The sequence below is a fragment of the Bubalus bubalis genome, chromosome 20, assembly GCF_019923935.1.
Source record: "Bubalus bubalis isolate 160015118507 breed Murrah chromosome 20, NDDB_SH_1, whole genome shotgun sequence".
Lineage (NCBI taxonomy): Eukaryota > Metazoa > Chordata > Mammalia > Artiodactyla > Bovidae > Bubalus > Bubalus bubalis.
This window is the reverse complement of record NC_059176.1, coordinates 65,164,355-65,177,862: the sequence shown is the minus strand read 5'-3', so window position 1 is coordinate 65,177,862 and position 13,508 is coordinate 65,164,355. Positions and strand designations below refer to the sequence as shown.

The window sequence follows — 13,508 nt, the reverse complement described above, 5'->3', positions numbered from 1 at the left end:
TAATCAGCATCTTATGTTCAGTTCATTTCAGTCAATTTCATCAGGAGATTGTATAATTATCTATACTCTGCAAGTATGTATCATTATAGTTCTGACAGAAGTGAAGCCATTTTTCTAGCTGTGGGAAGCCACGGTGGACATAGATTTTGCCAGCAAATGCTGCCAAATAGCAACAGACTAAAAGGTAATGGGAAGGGGTGGAAATAGAGGATGCTAAATAACAGAGACAAGTCAGAACAAATAGTCTGAGGCCCAGAAAATACATTATCACACACAATCAGGGGGCTAAGAGTGGAGGAGGAAATGTTGACATCTTCGGTATAGAAATGATACAGTCAAAAGTAATAAAGAATGTTTAACATAGAGGGAAAAAAATAGCCACAAAACTGGAAGAAATTTTTATGCGGGAAAATGTAATGACCCTAAAGAAAGTACATACAAAAACAATTCACAGAAAGGGCTCCAGGCCAGCTGATGCTACTGCTGCTGCTGAGTTGCTTCAGTCGTGTCCGACTCTGTGCGACCCCATAGATGGCAGCCCACCAGGCTCCCCCATCCCTGGGATTCTCCAGGCAAGAACACTGGAATGGGTTGCCATTTCCTTCTCCAATGCATGAAAGTGAAAAGTGAAAGGGAAGTCGCTCAGTCATGTCTGACTCTGCGCGACCCCATGGACTGCAGCCTACCAGGCTCCTCCGTCCATGAGATTTTCCAGGCAAGAGTACTGGAGTGGGGTGCCAGGCCAGCTAGCATGACATAATCAGAGAATCCTCAACAGGAGTTCAGAAGACAAAAAAAAAACTGGGGTTTATCAACTGTTGGATGATAATGTCTTCAGTTCAGTCCAGGTTCGATGCACGATACTGGATGCTTGGGTCTGGTGCACTGGGACGACCCAGAGGGATGGAATGGGGAGGGAGGAGGGAGGAGGGTTCAGGATGGGGAACACATGTATACCTGTGGCGGATTCATTTTGATACTTGGCAAAACTAATACAGTTATGTAAAGTTTAAAAATAAAAATAAAAAAAATTTTTTTTAAAAGAAAAAAAAAAAAACCTGGGGTTTTTCAACTGTTGGATGATAATGTCTTCAGTTCTATTCTGAAATATCTAGTGTTAGGTTAGTTAAGGGGCCACTCTCCTCAAAAAGGAAAAGCAGAGATGAACAGCCTCTCACTAACCAGGGACAGGAGCTGGCCCCCTGAGGGTCATATGTTGCTTTGGGGGTAAGTGGTCCAAACTGTTCTGTGCCTCAGTTACCTCCATAAAATACAAAGGCTAGTCCACTCTGAGTATGCGGTAGTACTTGCTGCCCAGGAAGTGCAGTGGTTCTGAGGAAGTCAAGGAACTGCATTATACAAAGAAGCAAAACAGGTGTGAGTCAGGCAGGGACTAGCTGGGCTGAAGATGACCCTGGAGATTCATTAATTAAAATCTCTATTTGGGGCATAGTTGAAATTATCTTGACAAATCGGGGGGGTGGGTACTGAATTTCAAGAAGTACTTAAACAATTTAACATATGGCTATTTACAGTTCTTAACATTATAAGTTTTATTTCGATATTGTAATATGTCATTTTACAACAGTGAGCTATAAAGATATAACTAGAGATCTCTTATTATTTGTTTCAGTGATCATGGATTTTAGTTCTCTAAATGAAGAAGTGAGGTATATAGTTCTCTCTTGTCCTCAGAAATCATACACTTTTTAGCATGTTACCTTTTGGGGCATCCTTTTAATCTCTACTGAGCTGTCTCCATCCCTTCAGAGACTTCTGATGCCCATTTTGAGTCAGCTGCTCATGTTGGTCCTGCCTGCTTGTAATGGCTGGACATCTTTGTGTGACACTGCACAGTTAAAAAGGTTGAAGAAATAAAAGGATGAAAATCTGGCTGAACACTGTCAAAACACATGTACAATTGTTAAATTATTTGTTCTAGCTCTGTGAAGAATACTGTTTGTAGCTTGATAGGGATTGCATTGAATCTATAAATTGCTTTGGGTAGTATACTCATTTTCACTATATTGATTCTTCCAATCCATGAACATGGTATATTTCTCCATCTGTTAGTGTTATTTAATACAAGCAGATTTTTCTAATTGGAAATTATAAAAAAAAAAAAAATTCTTCAAATGAACCAGAGTCGAGTCAGGAATTTGCTTTTCTCAGCAAACTTCCAGGTGAAATTTACACCCACTCAGGTTTAAGAACCATTAATCTGGAGAACATGCGCCTACACTAGAACCTGAGGGACACCAAGGTTTTTATTTCTTCCGATTGCCTAGAATTGTAGAAGAAAGTAGGTAGCTGCACCATGGCCCCCTGACTGGCTATTGGCCCAGAGCATCTTGATTTAGGTTAGTCCTCACACAGACATTTCCCAATTAAAAGCATGCCCCAAAGGCTACCAGTAGCGACACTGAATCCTCTACCACAGAGCTAGAAAAATATCCAATCAATGTAATATCCAGAAGTAGAAGGAAAAAGGTGCCATATTTCCTTGTAATTATGGGTTTTGGTTTTATATAAATATATAATATATATGACGGCAGTCCACCAGGCTCCACTGTCCCCGGGATTCTCCAAGCAAGAACACTGGAGTGGGTTGCCATTTCCTTCTCCAATGTATGAAAGTGAAAAGTAAAAGTGGGGTCGCTAAAACTCGGACACGATTGAGGGTGTCCGACTCTTAGCGACCCCATGGACTGCAGCCCACCAGGCTCCTCCATCCATGGGATGCTCCAGGCGAGAGTACTGGAGTGGGGTGCCATTGCCTTCACCATTATAATATATAATAGATATCAATTAATAGGTGTAAATAATATATATTATATATAAATAATATAATAAGGTATAATATAATACAATTGATATACATTTTATATATATTATTAAACATGTTATATATTGTATAATAATACTGTATATTATATATTATGTAACTATACAGATTATATATAATAATGTATATTATATATATTATATGAAACAGATTATATAATTTATATTATAATATATACAATATTGTATATTATTATACATGTATACATATATATATGTATGCAATATATACATTGCATATATATATGCAATATACATATTGTATATGTATATATATTATATATATTATTATATATTATATAACATATATAATATGATTATATAATATATATAATATATTAATATATAATATATATTATATATATAATATTGTATGTATTATTGTAGATTATATATAGTATATTATATACATCATATAATGTTATATTTTATTATATATATCATATATAAAATATATAATGATAATATAATATATATTTGGTATATAATATTTATATTTATATGATATATATAAATGATATACATTTATTATATATAATATTATATAATATATATAATTATATGCATATAGTATATATTATGATATATAATATATATCATATAATAATATAATATATAATATACAAGTATATATAATATGATATGTTATACATATATTTATTATTATATTATATTATATATTTATTTATTATATATGTGTATATTATATATACTATATTTATTATTATATGATATGTTTATTATTTATTTACAGGTATTATATTATGTATTATATTATATTATTGTTATTATTGATATTGTATTTATAGTACTATAAGAACAGATCAGATCAGATCAGTCGCTCAGTCGTGTCTGACTTTTGCGACCCCATGAATCACAGCAAGCCAGGCCTCCCTGTCCAGAAACAACACCCGGAGTTCACTCAGACTCATGTCCATCGAGTCAGTGAAGCCATCCAGCCATCTCATCCTCTGTCGTCCCCTTCTCCTCCTGCCCCCAATCCCTCCCAGCATCAGAGTCTTTTCCAATGAGTCAACTCTTCGCATGAGGTGGCCAAAGTATTGGAGTTTCAGCTTTAGCATCATTCCTTCCAAAGAACACCCAGGGCTGATCTCCTTCAGAATGGACTGGTTGGATCTCCTTGCAGTCCAAGGGACTCTCAAGAGTCTTCTCCAACACCACACTTCAAAAGCATCAATTCTTCAGCGCTCAGCCTTCTTCACAGTCCAACTCTCACATCCATACATGACCACAGGAAAAACCATAGCCTTGACTAGACGAACATTTGTTGGCAAAGGAATGTCTCTACTTTTGAATATGCTATCTAGGTTGGTCATAACTTTTCTTCCAAGGAGCAAGCATCTTTTAATTTCATGGCTGCAGTCACCATCTGCAGTGATTTTGGAGCCCAGTAAAATAAAGTCTGACACTGTTTCCACTGTTTCCCCATCTATTTCCCATGAAGTGATGAGACCAGATGCCATGATCTTCGTTTTCTGAATGTTGAGCTTTAAGCCAACTTTTTCACTCTCCACTTTCACTTTCATCAACAGGCTTTTTAGTTCCTCTTCACTTTCTGCCATTAGGGTGGTGTCATCTGCATATCTGAGGTGATTGATATTTCTCCCGGCAATCTTGATTCCATCTTGTGTTTCTTCCAGTCCAGCGTTTCTTATGATGTACTCTGCATATAAGTTAAATAAACAGGGTGACATATACAGCCTTGATGTACTCCTTTTCCTATTTGGAACCAGTCTGTTGTTCCATGTCCAGTTCTAACTGTTGCTTCCTGACCTGCAGACAAATTTCTCAAGAGGCAGATCAGGTGGTCTGGTATTCCCATCTCTTTCAGAATTTTCCCCAGTTTGTTGTGATCCACACAGTCAAAGGCTTTGGCAAAGTCAATAAAGCAGAAATAGATGCTTTTCTGGAACTCTCTTGCTTTTTCCATGATCCAGCAGATGTTGGCAATTTGATATCTGGTTCCTCTGCCTTTTCTAAAACCAGCTTGAACATCTGGAAGTTCACGGTTCACATATTGCTGAAGCCTGGCTTGGAGAATTTTGAGCATTACTTTACTAGTGTGTGAGATGAGTGCAATTGTGTGGTAGTTTGAGCATTCTTTGGCATTGCCTTTCTTTGGGATTGGAATGAAAACTGACCTTTTCCAGTCCTGTGGCCACTGCTGAGTTTTCCAAATTTGCTGGCATATTGAGTGCAGCACTTTCACAGCATCATCTTTCAGGATTTGGAATAGCTCAACTGGAATTCTATCACCTCCACTAGCTTTGTTCGTAGTGATGCTTTCTAAGGCCCACTTGACTTCACATTCCAGGATGTCTGGCTCTAGGTCAGTGATCACACCATCGTGATTATCTGGGTCGTGAAGATCTTTTTTGTACAGTTCTTCTGTATATTCGTGCCATCTCTTCTTAATATCTTCTGCTTCTGTTAGGTCCATACCATTTCTGTCCTTTATCAAGCCCATCTTTGCATGAAATGTTCCTTTGGTATCTCTGATTTTCTTGAAGAGATCTCTATTCTTTCCCATTCTGTTCTTTTCCTCTATTTCTTTGCATTGATTGCTGAAGAAGACTTTCTTATCTCTTCTTGCTAATGTAATATATTATATTATATATATGTATATTATATAATGATATATATTATATATCATGTATTATACATAATTATATCATATATATTATATACATAAACAATATTGTATATATTACAATAATATATTACAATATTACAATAATATTACAATATTGCAATATTACAATATCACAATTTTACAATGTTGTAATTAATAAATTGTAATTAATTGTTGTATATTATATAATATACTATGTAGACAGTATAGTATACAATATAATTTATTGTATATTATATTAATAATTGTAATTAATTATTGCAATCAATATATTACAATATTATATATTGTCTATACAATGTAGAATATTGTATATGTATATATACATAATATATATGATATTATTTTATATATATTATATAATATATGTATTAATAAAATATATGTAATAATATATAATAAATATATATATATATATAGTATTCATGATGAATTCTGAAAGACCTCTCTTCCAGCATTAAGCAAAGGGCTTGTGTGACTCCCTCTCCCTTGATTTCAGCCTCCACTGACACATACAGTTTCCTTTGACACCTCAGATCCTCAGTTCCTGCAGCATAAATAAAATAGAACAGAAAGACAACCATGGTTTTTAGTTTTCATACGTTATTCAGTCAAACTTAGAAATTTGTCCTCTCTAAATGGACAGGGAAGACTGGCATGCTGCAGTCCATGGGGTTGCAAGAGTTGGACGTGACTGAGTGAATGAGTGACTGAACTGAACTGATCCTCTCTAAAAACTTCAATTTAGTACACAGTTTTAGTTGTATGGGAGAGTTCTTCAACTGCCTGAAGAATTGACAAGTCTATTTGAAGCCATTACTCAAGGTTAAGAATGATTCCTCTCATTTGTGAGTGACTGTAAGTCATCCCCTCCCCTTATCTGCCCAAATATTGACTTTTCCAATCAGGAAGAGAGCTTGTGAAGTAGAAAACAAAACATTCCAATTGTATACAATTTTTGACTGTCAAGAGATGACAAGCAATGTCTGGTGTTCACACACTGAAAGCTCATTTTTTAACCTGAATTACATGGAACAAGAAGATTCTCTCTTATCGTTCCTACACACCATAGCTTTTTTACTGTCTGCTAATTAGAAAGAAAAGAAATTTATTTCTCCACAAGTTTATATAAGTATTGTTTAACATTTGAAGAATTGTATATAATGTGTGTGCATATATGCTCCAAATCAGCAAAGAAGTAGGCAGAACAGGGACTTGAAATGTCTAGTACACATTTGAAAAAATGCTGCATCTCCCTTATCAGTAATCTGAGAAACACAAGTTTTGAAAACTGAACTCTAGTGTTTTGTTTTTCCATTAGATTTGCAAAGATTGAACTCTGCACAGCAGGGATGGGGAGCAGGCACGGGGCACAGCACTGTCAGCATTATTTGTGGACAGGCATGATCTATGCTTATTGCTTGATTCATCTCGAGCTGTTCTTAATGCATTTCATGATGATTTTTGTGTTGTTCTTGTTGTCTGCAGAACTATTCTCTCCTTGACATGAGGCCACCACCACCTGTAACAGTTACTCTAAACAATTCCGTGTACTGGCAGGAATTAGAAGATACCTGTGTCTATGAGTGTTTGGATGGCAAAGACTGTCAGAGTTTCTTCTGCTGCTATGAAGAATGCAAATCAGGATCTTGGAGAAAAGGACATATTCACATAGACATCTTGGAACTGGACTCATACTCACGGGTCTTTTTCCCTACATCATTCCTGCTCTTCAACTTGGTTTATTGGGTGGGATACCTCTATCTCTAACTCTTCTTCCAGGTGATAAGTGAAGAGCATTAGACTCCCCTCTAAACTTTCATCATCCCCAGACCAGTAGTGACTAACTGGAGTAGCAAGGAAAGACACTGCTCAGTTTATCTGAAATACATCACTTCTGAGCAGTGTAGGAATATGTGGCAAATATTTGTATTACGTATTTCAAACCCACAGATATATGCGTGTGCACACACAAGTTAACTGAGTGTTAAAGTGATCTTCTTGCTAATCCTTTGCTGAATCTGTAGCTTGGTGATATTTATAAATGTGTTTTGGATACTGGAAGCAGTTCCCAATTTTCTTTTGTGAAGAAATCTGTGAAATGTACAAGCAAATATCTGAGAAGCTCTCTCAGACTCCACCCTTTCTGTATTTTAACTTGGGCCCTCGGCAGCACTGGCACCAGCTGCACAGAGTCGCTGCTGACTGAGACTCATGCTGGCTTCAGCCACTGGCAGTCTGAGTTCAAGTGTGAACTGCAGTGAGTTACCACCCAGTTCCTCTCTCTGTGGCCTCTTTGCTCTGTCACCACCTTCACTGGTTGGTGTACTTTTATCTAACAACCTCACCCTAAGTTTGGAAAGGTTATATCTGTTTCATCCACAAGTGTTCAGTTGAGGAAACAGTCTGATTTTCAAAATTCTCATTTTGCTGAAGTCAAAGATGTTTACTATCCCTGAACATCATAAGTTCAACATTTTATCCTAAGAATTGTGTTTTACTAGACCAAGAGGCAACCCCAGAGTATACTCTATTATAGGTTCAATGATTATCTTTACCTTGCAAAGAAAGGTATATAGCATTCACAAGCTTTGGTTTTGAAACTGTTTTCCAGAGTGTGAAAGAAATGTAGATAGAATTTGTACAAATTTTTCTTAGTGAATATTAACTTTCAAGTCAAATCAATTTTAGATGCAAAACAATGGGTCATGGCTATCATCAATGATATATTTTGATGAAAAAAATTATTTTATATTTTCAAATAAGGATAGGTAGCAAGATGCTAAAGGAAAAGAAACCTTGAAATTATTACTCTTTTGATATTTTTATAACACAAAGCAAACTTGCTTATTGATGTTAGTTCTTTGTTATAACTGGATGCTAGTATGTACTTCACAAGACTCTTCAGAAGCTTTCCACCATAGATAGGGGAAAAAAAAGTCTTACATTAGTTTAACAGATGCTTTGCCATTATTAAAATTTTGGTACTAACTCTGCTTCTCATCTTTATCACATAGAAAATTGAATTTGTTTTATTGGAAACCATATAATTTTATTTTAATTATGTATTGTGCATACTATTATTATTCAGAAAAAAGGGTAAAACATTATGCAGGAAAAGTATATAAAAGTGCTAATTCATACAATTTAATGAATGCAGACCAGACACAGAAGACATGGAAGTGGAAGAGACCAGAAGAGTTGAAATTAGATGAGTCAATTTTTATGAACATCAAGTGAATGCAAATATATTGATCTTTATCACCCAATTTTCAAGGAAAAGTCTATATAATGTAAGACATTGAGTTACTTCCTGTCAACTCCTTCCATGCTTTTGGTTTGATACTTACTACATAGGCCACAAACCAATTGGTTTTTATTTTGAAAGTCCAATTTAAAACACAAAAAACAGTAAGTATTTGTGGAGAAACAGGTTGAATCTATTAGCCCAACAGAAATTTCTGTGCTGTTGGAGACTTGTGCCTACTAGCAGTCTCCTCCTATCTCTCAGGCATTAACCTCCCACTCACTCAACAGCAGTGGGGGGTTCTGGAGGTGCCCTGACCACATCCCACCAGAGGAACTAAACACCCAGGGAGAGCATCCCAAGGTTCTTCTACAAACGCAATTCTCAACTTTATAGCAATATGAAAATTTCAATTCATTATTTCTTTTTTTAAAAAGTTCTGGAAGGAGCTGAATTTTTCAGTGAAATTCTTGGCAGAAAAATAACTTAAAAATATTTTTATCACATATATTAAGTCCAACTTTACCTTTAAAATTTTTTACTGAGGCCTCTTATTTCAAGGCTGTTCAATAATTGAGCATCATTGGCAACTCTTATGAAATTATAAGTATAGGATCATCTGTGTTTTCTGAATCCAACCAATCTCTCCCTCCCAATATCAGTCATTCTGCTGATCTAAACACACTAGTTTATGGTTCCTTTTCCATGAAACAGAACATTCACCTCAAGAGAGTGTAACAGATCGCAGAGCCTAAACTGGATTTCTGCACATCTATCCACTACGGGATCTTACTAAGAAGAACAAAAGCATTCCCTGAGAACACACCAATGCCTGCTTCTCTGCAGCTTGCCCATTTAAGTTCTCCTTATTGATCCCAGCTCCCCAGATAAACCATTCCAGTCTGCAATAAAGGAAATTGGCAAGTACCTCACACAGGTGCAGAGCTCAGGGGCATGCTTTTAAGTAGGTATGAGTTTACTTTATGGAAGAAGGAAGAGGATGAGCACTGGGATTGTGTGAAGGGAATGTATCACTCTTTAACTGAAGGACTCTCTTTCACCAGTATGCTTGGTTAGTAGGGTATGTATGGTGAGCATTGTGCAAGACTGTTCACAGACACTACATCCTTACAGCTCCACCCAGATTGCTTTGCATGTAGAATGGGGAGTGATATTTGGTGGCTAGATGGCAGCTGTAGGGAAGTTGAGTGGCCTGCATTCCAAAAGTGCTACTGTGTTCCTCACTTTTAGAAACGCTAAATTAAGGAAATGACTGTTCCACATTTTGACAAAAATTTCTAATTTCTGACCACCATACCTCGTACTTACAACTGTGACTGTCTCTATTAAGCTGCATCTAGGCTGGATGGAGAAAAAAGAAATTTCACACCAATGGAATTAGAGCAAAATGCATCTTCAGATCTTAGAAAGTTTCAGTTTCTGCAAAGTCTGAATACCACAGGCCAGAACAGAGACTGTCACATACATGACTGAGAAGGACAATATAGTTATAACTTACTCTGAACCTAGTCAATACTGTCCCTAATTTACCCAGCATATGCCTTAAAGTAACACATAAATCTTAAATTATATATATCATGTAGATTTTTCATTTCCTGTGATCATATTTATCTCATGCCAGATTTTACTTATCATTTATGAATGGCGAAGACAAGATTTCTTTATGTGCCCAACATTTTATCCTTAATTATATTATCAAATCAATTAAAAACTAAATTTTTGTGAACTCTTTAATTGAAGCAATGCCTTTCCTTTATGACAAAGCATTTTCAGGCTACATATGAGAAATCGGGGCCAATCTAAAAGTCAGTGACATTAGCGCTTGTGATAGGATGTGAGTGTTCACTTAGAACCTTCACACCAAGTCTTTTTACCTGGTCACAGCTTGCTGTAGTAAAAAGGCATAGACAGATTTTTTTGTTCCGCTGCAAAATATCACACTCTGGAAGCAAGAGTGGTAATTGATAACCCTATTTTGCATTCGTGGATACTTGCCACAACAGGACATTCTTTATTAAAAGGGCTATGACTCAAAACAAATACAAACCTCATTTTTATCCATTTATCTTGGCTGCCAATAACTGAAAACTTTCTGTGATTTCCTTTGAAGACTTTAAGGACTCTAACTAGTCTCCATGCCATTATACTTGCTATGCCAAATCAGTGCTCTCAAAATACAAACATTTTTAATTCTCTCCACGATCTTGCTACTGTCTGATGGGTTCTGAAATTTATATACATATGAAATTTCATCCTCAATTTCTGTAAAAAGACAAAATGTGAGTGACGAGATAAGGATAATCTGATGCAAATGCACGCCGAAATATTTACTATTAGACTTCAGAACACCGTCACATTTAAAAATATTCAGAAAGATGTCTGTAAATAAGAAAGAAAGAATTAGATAGTAAACACACTGTAACGTGAAACTCAAAATTTTCTGTTGAAGTCCCCTTCAAATTTCCCAAAACTGAGGTAGTGTGTAATCTGTACATTTTTCCCCTCAAATTTGCCTGTAGGAAACCTTCAGATTCACACAACTTAACAGTACTGCCACAGTGTATAATCATATCCAAAGAACCAAAAGTAAAAGTTCAGGCTAAATGACCCCTTCTCAAATTCTTTGTTAACTTACCTTTTACTGTAAAAACAGATTTCTATGATTATGGGGATAAAACACTGTAAAAGACAGAAATAAGAGTTGAGATAATAGGTAAACAACTTAGCCAGTCATATCTATGGAAAATAAAACTTTGGCTTTTAAAATAAAATACCTGGTAATCTTTGAAGAGCAGCCATTAGACATTCCCACTCCTTCTTTTACAATTTCTTCTGATTAAAACTTAGTAATTCCAGGATATAAACCTAGCCTAGTTCTATTTACAGAGAAGACAATGGAACCCCACTTCAGTACTCTTTCCTGGAAAATCCCATGGATGGAGGAGCCTGGTGGGCTGCCTTCTATGGGGTCGCACAGTCGGACACGACTGAAACGACTTAGCAGCAGTTCTATTTAGATCAAAAGAGAATGTTTCCTACTTTCTTTTCAAAATGTCTAGTTAAATGATGCTTTCGTTTTTAATGTTGTCAATGAGACATCTTAAATCTCATTACTCTGCTCACAGAAAAACCAAAGTTTAGACTGGTTTATATCAGTCCTATGGAGAAGGCAATGGCACCCCACTCCAGTACTCTTGCCTGGAAAATCCCATGGATGGAGGAGCCTGGTAGGCTGCAATCCATGGGGTTGCTTAGAGTTGGACACGACTGAACGACTTCACTTTCATGCATTGGAGAAGGAAATGGCAATCCACTCCAATGTTCTTGCCTGGAGAATCCCAGGGACAGGGAACCTGGTTGGCTGCTGTCTATGGGGTCTCACAGAGTCGGACACAACTGAAGCGACTTAGCAGCAGCAGCATATCAGTCCTAAGAGAGTAGTACATTTACTAACAAGTCTTCAGTGTTTTGAGTTAACTAAGCCAGTTTTAAAAATTGTATTATACAGAAACAAGAGCTAGAAAACAATTAGGTAGATATAACACAGGAGCATGCGCACAACGCACATGTACACTCACACATAAAGCAACATATTTGAATGTGCTATTCAGGTAATGAGAGGGAAATGTAAAGTTGTTTTTTTGAATTAATCAGATCATCACCTACCTCTACCACCTTGGGGTTTTTTGTTTTTTGTTTTTTGTTTTTTTGGCATTTATAAGCCCAACACAACATTTTCTCAGCCCAGTGGACTGTTCTACAACATCAGGATGATAGTGGTTTCTGCAGGGAAGGATGGTCTCTAACTGCTGAACAGTTTAAACTGTGCAGGTTGGAAAGTACAGTGAAGATTGATTGCCAATAATGAAATCCCCCAGACTGAGAAGGTGGCTGTTATATTTTCTCCTTTTCCAGCTCTTTGAGATTCTTTCTTTTTCCCAATAACCACTTTTCCACAAAAAGTATTAAAGCTCCTATTTTCCATTAAAAAGCAGAACTCAATGCCAGACTGATTTTCAGGAACAAATGATGAGCACTTTAATTTGGTTCTTGTTTATTACAGCAGATTTTGTTTTCATTGGCTATTTGTTTACAAAAGGAAGGATTTGGGGTGTCAGCTTTGTCAATTGACAGGTGAAAGCCACTCAATACTCAGAGAAGCACTTCAGTCACTTTGTTGAGATTAGAACACCTCATCACCCTAACTAGCTGTGGCAGTTCCAGTCAATGCATCCACCACTCAGCTCACCTGCCCCATTCACCGATTTCACACACTGGTTAGGGCAGGGTGACCCTGAAGCTACAGAGAGTTTAAAGAAAAAAGAAAAACTTCATTCTGAAGTGACTTTCAATGTAATTAAATGATATATATTGACAGAAAGCTCATTTAACTTGCTGACCAAATGTTTAAGTTGGCAGCTGAATATGATAGGATTTTGGAAGTAAATTATGCTGCATTGCATTATCATCATCATCATCACTATTGTCATAACCATCACCACCACCACCGCCTCCACCACCACCACCATCATCATCATTATCATCATCATCATCACTATTGTCATAACCACCACCACCACCATCATCATCATTATCATCATCATCTATGTATCCTTTTCCAGGTTCCACACTAGTGCTGGGCTTCTGAGGTGGTGCTTGTGGGAAGGAACCCACTAGCCAATGCAGGAGATGCAAGAGATATGAGTTTGACCTTGGGGTCAGGAAGATCCTCTGGAGAAGGAA

General features: G+C 36.6%; 1 protein-coding gene across 1 annotated transcript in view; it reads left to right on the top strand.

The window, feature by feature from the left end:
- The window catches only part of GABRG3 (gamma-aminobutyric acid type A receptor subunit gamma3), an 838,213-nt gene extending 827,378 nt beyond the window's left edge, over positions 1–10,835 (top strand). The window contains exon 10 of the mRNA XM_045163713.1: positions 6,986–10,835. Within this exon, the coding sequence (XP_045019648.1) occupies positions 6,986–7,267 (282 nt within the window). The 3' untranslated portion in view covers positions 7,268–10,835. The remainder of the gene's footprint in view (positions 1–6,985) is intronic.
- The last annotated feature ends 2,673 nt before the right edge of the window (positions 10,836–13,508 follow it).